Source organism: Thermobia domestica, chromosome 12 (genome assembly GCF_964235325.1).
Source record: "Thermobia domestica chromosome 12, izTheDome1.hap1.1, whole genome shotgun sequence".
NCBI lineage: Eukaryota > Metazoa > Arthropoda > Insecta > Zygentoma > Lepismatidae > Thermobia > Thermobia domestica.
Genome location: NC_137465.1, coordinates 2736438 through 2746572, shown reverse-complemented (window position 1 = coordinate 2746572; position 10135 = coordinate 2736438). Strand labels below are relative to the sequence as shown.

The 10135-nt window shown below is 35.1% G+C and overlaps 1 protein-coding gene across 1 annotated transcript in view; it reads right to left on the bottom strand.

The window, feature by feature from the left end:
* Positions 1 to 2062: 2062 nt before the first annotated feature.
* ari-1 (E3 ubiquitin-protein ligase ariadne-1) overlaps positions 2063 to 10135 on the bottom strand; it is a 53349-nt gene continuing 45276 nt past the window's right edge. The window contains exon 10 of the mRNA XM_081733387.1: positions 2063 to 2552. Within this exon, the coding sequence (XP_081589513.1) occupies positions 2471 to 2552 (82 nt within the window). The 3' untranslated portion in view covers positions 2063 to 2470. The remainder of the gene's footprint in view (positions 2553 to 10135) is intronic.

The window sequence follows — 10135 nt, the reverse complement described above, 5'->3', positions numbered from 1 at the left end:
CTTTTTACGAAAATTAAAAGGACCGCGTCCCTCTTAAGCCCTCCCCCTCTTCCTCAGCTTATTTCGACAAGCGTAACATTTTGGATTACTTCATTAGATTATCTGTAGATGGTTTTGTACGCTTTATTATCACGTTTCTTTCATCCAAACTGGAGTTAGGTACAAATATTGTCTTAAATGAATTTACTTTTCTTTGCATTGTTTTGCGAACTTGCCTAGGTAGTTGATTTTATGTATTACACAATACATACAGGGTGAGCCATAAATCACTGTCAGAAATGTAACAAGGATTAAATCTTCTATAAAATAATTTTCTTTACAACATATTATTCACGAAGAACACCATAACGTGTTGTTTACGTTCATCCGCTGTTACTACTCTAATAAATTGACAACTGAATGACTGCTAGTGTTGAGCAACATACAGCCCGCGCTATATAGTAAAATAATAATGTATGTAATAGTAACTGGGTTTCATAATACATGATAATGATTTACTAAACAAATGTGATTGCATCGGGAAAGGGAGAAAATAATATTTTTTTCGTGCGATTTGACATGACATATTATGTAAATAACCAGGATGAATAATAACGTTATAAAATGAAGGGAATCATTTCGCGTTTCCTGATGGGATGCATCTTTAAGGATGTTACTCGTACACTTTTTCAATAAACAAACGTCATTAGCAGTGATGAATGACAATTTATCGTAATAATGATACAAATTTACAAGTTCTTTCATTTTTGGTTGATGCCTTTTAAAGGCTAAAATAAAAAATATATATGTATATATTTCTTGGATACCTTAACAACATCATAAACCTATGTAAAACTCACAGTTCATTGTTACATGATTTGGAAAACTTTAAAAAATAATAATAATAATAATGAACGTTCCGAGAAGTTATTTCCCAACAAAGCAGATGGCCAAACACCGAAGACTTTTAGCAGACTTAAAAAATAAAGTAATTGAGAAACAGTTAACAATTTTCCCTTCCCATGAAAAACAAAAAGTAAATAAAAAAATATGAAATGTTGAGTATAAATAGTAGTTAATCAAAACTATCCAAATCTGCTCGCAACAATTTGAGTTTATTTGGTTTTTCATTTCAAACTCAAGATTTTTAGAGGATAAAAAGAATCGGAAGAACACTTCTACAGAAATTTATCACTGGAAACCTAAAAATTTTATTCAGATCCTAAAAGGACATGAACACTTATGAAAAATAAAACTGCAATATGAAAAAAAATATGTACATACTAACAAAAGGAACGTAGCAGAAGAGTTAAAGGGGGGGGGGGAGGACCAGGGAACAGGGTAGAGAGAAATTGCTTGAGTTTCACACATGGTTACCTGTACACTGCTGGTAAAATCGGACGCTTTTTTTTCTTTCTTTCGTTCGCATGTATTAATAAAATTTCTTTTTACCAAATATAGAAGAAAACTGGAAGTTGCCATTAATTCTACTATCACTTGCGTTATCATCACAGAAGTAAACAAGTTTGCTGATAAACAATATATTTTCACTCCCGTGAAAAATCAATGTTCAACACACTAGGGCAATACAGAATAAAACACACAACACTTCGCTCGCTCATTCACACAATTCAATATCACATAACCAATCAACTCTTGATCTTCATCAATGTCTTTCTTCCATCTGAATCAAACTTTTTTAAATAGATTTTCTAGTTTATTATACACAATATATATATATCTCCTGCTATAAATAAAACTATTTAAAATTATGTTCAAAAAAATGAAATATACAGTAAGCAACATTCTTCTTTCTCTTTAATAAAGTCAGTCAGTTCTTGTTCACTTAAGTCAATATACATTTCATGTACACTTTCGACTAATTAGTGAACAGAACTAATTATTGGTAATGATAATTAAACTAATTATCTTCGCCTGCTCTGTGATTTACTTGGCGCTCGTAGCACCTCAAAATCGTCCGAAGTTTATTTTAGTCGTGTGTGTAGAAAAAAAAAAATAGTAGTACATGATTGACATAGTATTACTACAGTATGTTATAATATATAAAATAAACAAAAACCTGTGCAAGGTATCCATCATGTAATGAAAATACAATAACCAAAAATTCACAGAAAATTTTACAAATTATCAAGAAAAAAAAAATAATTATGGAAGATACTGATTTTGTACGTTTAAACACAACCAACCAGAATTTGTCACTCACCACATGACAATGAGCTTTCAATTGTAATGATGTTCTTTACAAATATTGTATTAAATAACATCTGTACAGGGATTTTTTTTTAAACTTTTTATATTCATGGTGGAGCGGTAATCCTTCCAGTTTTGCTACTGCCCTCCACGTGGCATACTTCACACACTGCAAAATACAATTCATACAAATTCAACACAGGCGTTTGTTTCCTCAATGATGGAGTTGTAGAAAGACAGTCAGAAGCAGGCTATTGGAACTATGTTTACATTATAATGTTTATTCGGTATATTCCCACCACTCCTTTTCATACCCTTCGTGCACATGCTCCAACAGAACTTTCCTTCGACTGTCACAGTATCTGCAACAATACAACAAACATTAGCATAAGTACAAAACATGAAATGTTGAGAATGTCACTTACATTAAAAAAACAGATGTTGAAACAAAGCTCACAATATTTATTTAATAGAACCATTTTGTACACTACTACCAACTTTCCCTACGGCAAGAAAAAATCGTAAAATGAGTTTTAGTAAATGTTTATTATACTCATACGCTGCACTTATTTCACTTAACAGATGGTCCCGCGAAGCGCTGTGCGAGCGGTCCCCGGTTTGATTCCCGGTGGAGCCACTCGGTTGAAATAACTGTTTCAGGCCAGCATTCCTTAATGAGACTTCTTCATTCACACCAGACATATGCTGGAATCGTACCTAACATACATGCTCCTCTTTGCTTCTCCCTCTCCGAGTGTGCTCGCTGAGGAACGTCATCCCTCATACGTGACGAGTTTAAGGCCATAGATGCCGGTAATGCCCAGGAATAAATAAAACTTTACTTAACACGTTTGCATGAAATGAAAAATGAAATCTTTAAGTTTTACATCCACGAATATGCCGGCTACGTTAAAGGAGACGATAATAATGAGAAATGAATGAAATGGTGGAATAAAGAAAGTGGGAGAACCCTGAGAAAATCTACGTACACGGTGTTTGGCGCGAGCTGAGATCGAACCAAGGACCCCATGCACCAGAGGTGAACACACTACCCCTGAGCCATTACGGGCCTGGTAGCGAAATGAAATCTATCAATTTAACGTCCCACAATTATGCCCTTTCGGTTAAAAGTAAATGAATGGTGATGGAAGAATTGGTGGAATAAGAAAGTGGGAGGAAACAAGAGTACCCCCGAGAAAACCTAGGAGCATGATGTTGTCCACCACAAACTTACTTGGTCAGGAATCGAATTAAGAGCCCCACGCACCAGAAGGACGTGCTCTACCACTGAGCCACCGTCCTCCCTGAGTCCAAACCCGAACTTCAATGGCCATTAACCTACGAACCGAAGGCGTGTACACTACAATGCTGCACATGTGTACTAAACTGGTGAATCCCAATATTCTGGTTAACATCGGATGAGTTCCGCTCGAATGCGTAACCTGGGTATCTACTAAAATTCCAAAATGAAATTTCGTTACTTTTTCGTGACCTTTTCTTTACCAAATCACACAATTTCCTAACATTCTCAAGAACGAATTTGGGTGCAAATTAGGCGATAGAAACGTACTTTGGTAGTGATTTGGTAGCGTCTAAAGCCAACCATAGACATTTTTGGTGGTGAATTTTGACGTTTTATAAAACAAAATTTTCCAATCTGTACTTACATATGTACAGTTTAAAAAAAAAATAAATCGTGAGCCAAAAGCTAAATTTCGTGACTTTCGTGACCGTTTTCCGATTTCGTGACTTTTTCGTGACCGATAGACACCCTGGTAACCTAACCTATCCATATAAATCCATCTTATACCCGACGACACATCTCTTTTAATTATTGATAACAATTTAATGGATGTAAAATCTAAAAACAAAGAAACGTTGGAAATGTCATCGCTATGGTTGAAGTGTAAAAAAGGGCCTATCCGCTTGCAATGATGTGAATAGACTTTGGGGGAGATGCCTGAAATTCAGCTCAAATGTAGAAGAGGCTATGTAGATTATATATTCCAAAAGCAAATTGTCTTAAAATGGATGGAATATCTATATATATAAAAGAGAACGTACAAATCCTTTGTCCGCTCATCACGCTAATACGGCTGAACCAATTTCTTTTATTTTTGGGGGGTTATTAGGATTTGGACCCTAGATGGTTTTTATCATATCACTTTAATTTTCAATTACCAGTGTCTTGAGATAATTGACCATTCAGGTGTCCATTACGTACAAATCCTTTGTTAGTTCATCATAGGTATAAAAATAAACGTATTTATATGCAACCCGCATGACCGTGTCACTCGGCGGGTTAACATAAATGACAGGCGTTATAATGGTTTTTATCATATCACTTGAAAGCGAAAAAGTAAAAATTATCTAAGTAACAAAGTTTATTGCGTTCGGGGGTGACCGCAGCGAAGCGGGGCGGGTTAACATAAATGACAGGCGATATAATGTTAACATTTACTGCAATCTTCTATGGTTTTTATCATATCACTTGAAAGCGAAAAAGTAAAAATTATCTAAGTAACAAAGTTTATTGCGTTCCGGGGTGACCACAGCGAAGCGGGGTGAACGCTGCTAGTAGTCAATAATCACGAAATATTAACATTACTGTCAATGGAAAATCAATTAAAAAAAAATCCTCCACTTATCTCACAACCAAAAGAGGGAGATGACTGAAATTTTGCTTAAATATAGAAAAGACTATATAAAACTAACTCTAACTCTATGGCCTATGGAACCCGGAGGTTCAATGCCGCGTTCACAAAAGCTCTCCACTGACTTCTATCCTTAGCTAATTGGATCCAGTTTCTACTTTGTATTCCTATCTTTGCGAGATCCATCTTAATATTGTCCTCCCATCTGCGCCTAGGTCTTCCTAATTTAAGTTTTCCGATTGGTCTTCCAGTCAAGTCTTTGAAAGCGTTTCTACTTTCTTCCATTCTAACTACATGACCCGCCCACCTAAGCCTCCTAGACTTGACGACTCTAACAATGTTGGGTAAAGCGTATAAATCATGTAGTTCCTCGTTATGAAGTTTCCACCATTCCCCATTCCCGTTCCTCTTGGGTCCCAATATTCGTCTAAGGATCTTGTTCTCAAATACTTTTAGTATGTTTTTCCCTCAGAGTAAGCGACCATGTTTCGCAACCATATCGAACAACAGACATGATTATTGTTTTATATATTTAGAAAAGACTATATATATATATATATATATATATATATATATATATATTCTAAAATCAAATTGTCCTAAAATGAATGGAAATCACTAAACATCAACATTAATGTCAATGGAAAATCAACGAAAAAAATGAAGTCGTCCACATATCTCATAAAACAATAATAAGGAAATGGCTAAGTGAAAGCTTATTGCAGACATAACGAAGAGATTAAAAACAATGTATAGCACGTAAGGTAAATATGGAAAAAATCAAATTGTTTGGTCAAAAATATGGTTAAAAGTCAAGTGGTTTGAATAAGATCAATAATAATGATAAAGTATATGCATCATCTGCGAATTACCCACGGCGCCCCACGCGGAGGTTAAGTGCTTGAAATATCTCACATGTGGATTCGGAATCTCCAGACTGGATTCGGTACGAAACGTGACTTTTCACCTGACCATGTGACAGTCTGGTCCTTATGGCAAACCAGATAGGACCTTTATCTTAATGAAGAAACTATATATTCTTATCTTAATAATCATGTGACTGAAGTAAATGCGTACCATTACGTAAGATTATTTCGAATCCATCTAAATCAGAAACTAAAGTGGAACGTTCATACTAAAAATTTAAAGAGAACTATCTAGAGTATTATTTTTAATACGTAAACTAAGAACAGCAGTTACCGGAACCTGTTTCTTGCAGCATAGTATATATATATATATATATATATATATATATATATATATATATTTCTCTCTTCTCGTTTACAGTATAATTTTGTGAAGTGCACAAACTCTTTAAATGGCAGAAGAAAGCCATAGAAGCAATGAAATGATTATCTGATATTGTATCATCAAGACTATTGTTTAAAGGGCTGCCGAGCATCACAGTTCTCTCTATATATATTTATACTAGTCTTATGCATATTAAGAAGACCAGGGTAGTATTGATTACCGTAACAGTATGTGTTCATATAATACTAGACAAAGTTTATTTAAATATTGCTCACATCAGCTTAAGCAAAACACAAAACGTTTTAAATATACTGGCATGAGAATGTTTTATCAGTACAAATACCGTGATGTATAGCAATGATTTCGAAAAGCACTATAAATCTTTTCTTGTAAGCAATTCTATATATAGGATCGAGGAATTTGAAGAAAAGTGTACATTTTAACTTTTTTCTTTCTCTGTACATCATAGACATACGATTTTATGGTCAATACAAATTCGTAATTTCGTTATAAAAATATGTGTAAAGCGGGATAAAATGGGTGAATAAAAATTCAATGTAAGAACACTATTTTCCTTGACAATTACAATGTTACCATTTATTTCACCTTAATGTCCACTCATCAATCATCATGACACGAGCTCATGCGTGACTATATTAAACGATATTTGAGCTTTTAAAAAATAACACTAAGCATCCCCATTGAATAAAAGTATCGTTTTTTTTAAAAAAAAGTACATTAATAGAAAAGAAAGAAAGAAAAAAAAAGCACTTTTAGTGTTCATACTTTACTTATCCAAATAACACGTAAGCATTGTTTCAATTTTCTGGTGTTAAGTTTGTTCTTTTGTCGGTAAGTATATCATTGTAAGAAGAGAGAGTTCTCTCCACATCAACATTCGAAACTGACATGTACAGTCATGTCCAAAATGATTGTCGCATATCTATAACTGTCTTATTGTGGGGATATAATTTGATAATGATTTTGCAAGGTACTTTTAATACTGTTACTAAGTGGATAATCGAGAAATGTATATTTGTGGTGAACACCATAGGAAAGTAATTATAAATACGAAAATTAGAATGAGTAAAACAAAATGTTGCTAAATGAACGTTCTTTTTTTTTCTTTTCTTTTTTTTTTTTTTTTTTTTTTGTTATATTGTTCTTATTTACTGCTCTTTTGACATGAAATTTACCACAAACATGTCTTTGCCGATTATATACCTACTAACATTGTAAGAAATACCGGACGAAATCGTTATCAAATTATATTCCTACAACATATTTATACACATGCGACAATAATTTTGGACATGAGTGTACATTAGTTGGAGACACTTTCCAGTGATCTAACATACCCCTCAACATTCCTTCTACACTATCCACTTCACCACTAGATACCATTTGGAAGTCATTTTGTAACTGCATGTAAAATTTCGAAAATTCATGGTGGTCTATTTTCTCACAAATCGGAATTTTCATCACATAGTTAGAAAACTTACCATCAGGTTTTGCAAGTTTGAGCTGGGGAAGATGAAATAATGATGTCAATGTCTTAAAGATCTCACCAGCTGGATCCTTTTTAAGTATGAATAAATCGTAAAAGCGTCGAAAAATTGTCACTTTTGCGTAAATTTCGTGGAATATCGAGACTTCTTGTAAATTTCGCTGATTCGACAGAATTTCACGTTTAATCGCGAGCGTTATATGGCCTAACAAATAGTGAAAATATATATACTTTAGGTACACAACATTTTCTCACAAAACTGGTACATTTCTCGTTTCCGCGTGTCACCAAGAAATCACGTCTCTACATATAACTGATTAAATTGTGACGCTGAGTATTGCAAAAATACTGTTTGGTGACAATAAAAATATTCTAATCTAATTAACGTTTATCACCTTTACCATTATGCCAAGTTTAGACAAGAACGGATCAGTTTTATGGATAACTGAAAGAATATCTATAACGGCTATTTTGTTGGTAGAATCATAAAAGAAAATCCAAGCAACTCAGTGACATACATGTGTATTAATGGACATATTACAAAAACTCGTCTCATTATAATAAACCTTCAAAACACATCATCATCTATATATTAAAATGATAGGTTTATATATTTGTCCGCAATCCTTTCGACAATGAGTTCTCGAAAACCACAAGTGCTAGAAACGTGCCGTTTTCACTGGTGAATTCCAAATTTTGTGTAGACTGTCCAGTTCTCATTTAAAATTTCGAAAACCGTGTCGTTACTGCTCTATTCGACATTTTAGGGCCATATTAAGCCCATAAGATTAATATTGTTGCGGGCTGACACTATGGTGTTAGGCAACCAGTAGAGAAATTATGTATTGCGGGTTGACGGACATTGCAGGCGCTTTGTTTAAATCTGAATGGCAAAACCTATTCCATGCTGGCAACTTCAAAGGCCTCAAGAGACGCAATGAGGCGTACTCGGACGGATATGGATTTATTCGAAAAATATTTTCCACTTGATATCGTGTTACTTCTACAAATTTGCTGCAAACTCACTCCAACATCTATATATAGCAATTCACTTTCTTTGTGAGTCTCCTATCCTTTACTTGTGTGAGTACGGAGACATGCATAGTGGGAAGGAGATTCATGGTCATAACAGAACAATACCCTGAGTAGACAGTAGGTTCAGCTAGTAATCCATTAATTTTTAATTTTTTAACAATATGCAAATGTGGACGGAAAACACAAACTGCGGTAGGAAGCCTGACACCAGTATTTCACCGTTGGTCAATAGATGGCTGTATGTGATGTATTGAATGAGCAAGGGAACAGCTGTGAGTCAATTATGATGTAAAATAAAAGTAACCAGAGTGAAACAGTAATCGTATATCCGTTCTCCGGATGCTAAAATATTAAACTGTCGCAAGATAGGTAGCAGCTTTTCAGCGGACACCAAACAACCAGCGACATGAAATGGTTAGGCCGGCCTGTGAGTGCTGACCAGTGTGTCATGTGCCATGTTGAAACATTTGTAGAAAAAAAAAAAAAAATGGACGCTGTGTGAATTAGACACAGAGACTGGGATTAAGAAGCACACCATTCGTAAGATTTTGACGCAAGATCTGAACCTACGTAAAGTTGCTTCAAAATGGATTCCATATCTCATCAAAGAGGTTTAAAAGTGGACGAGATATGCAACTTGTTCCGATCACCTACAGTGCTATCAGAATGAAGGCAACCAATTTCTTTCTAAGACCATCGCCAGGATAAATTCTTGGCCAGATCATGTGAACCTGAGATGAAATTGCAGTTCTCCGAGTGGAGATATCCAAGATCACTGCGTAGGCAGAAGTTTCAGCAGAATCCCTCGCACACAAGGACATGATTAAGTGATTATAGCATATGATACAAGGGAAGTAATTGTCGCTTCATTCCTCATGGCATTAGCGTATTACTGGACTTCCCGCAACGATATCTACGACGTACTGTTAGGGAGAATTGTCCAGATGTACTGCGATAGTACAATAATATTGCACGAAAATGCAAAGCCACACAAGACAGCTTGTGTATGGAACCTACAGCGCCAATGGGCAGCGTATTCACCGGATTTGTCACCGTGTGATTTTGACCTCACCCCAAGGTGAATAAACCATTACATGGTACATGATACACAATATGCGATCCACATGAATATTGAAAATGCTGTGCGCCAACATATCAACAGCTTCAGACATGATGTAGAGGATGGTGCTGCCGATGGTATTTGACATCTTCCACATCGATGGCAGCACGCAATGGACAGTGCGGTAGACAATTTGAGGGTTAATCATAATGAGACGAGTTTTTGCAACATGTGTATTAATACATGTGTATGTCACAGGGTTGCTTGGGTTTTCTTTCATGATTCCTACCAACAAAATATCCACTATGTTGGTTAAATGTTAAAAGAAAACATTCTAATACATTCTTCGATTGTCGAAATATTACTGGGTTGCCATGAGTTATTCCCCAACGTTGATATATTACATACGTACTAAGCTGGACGGTCAAAGCCAGGTCA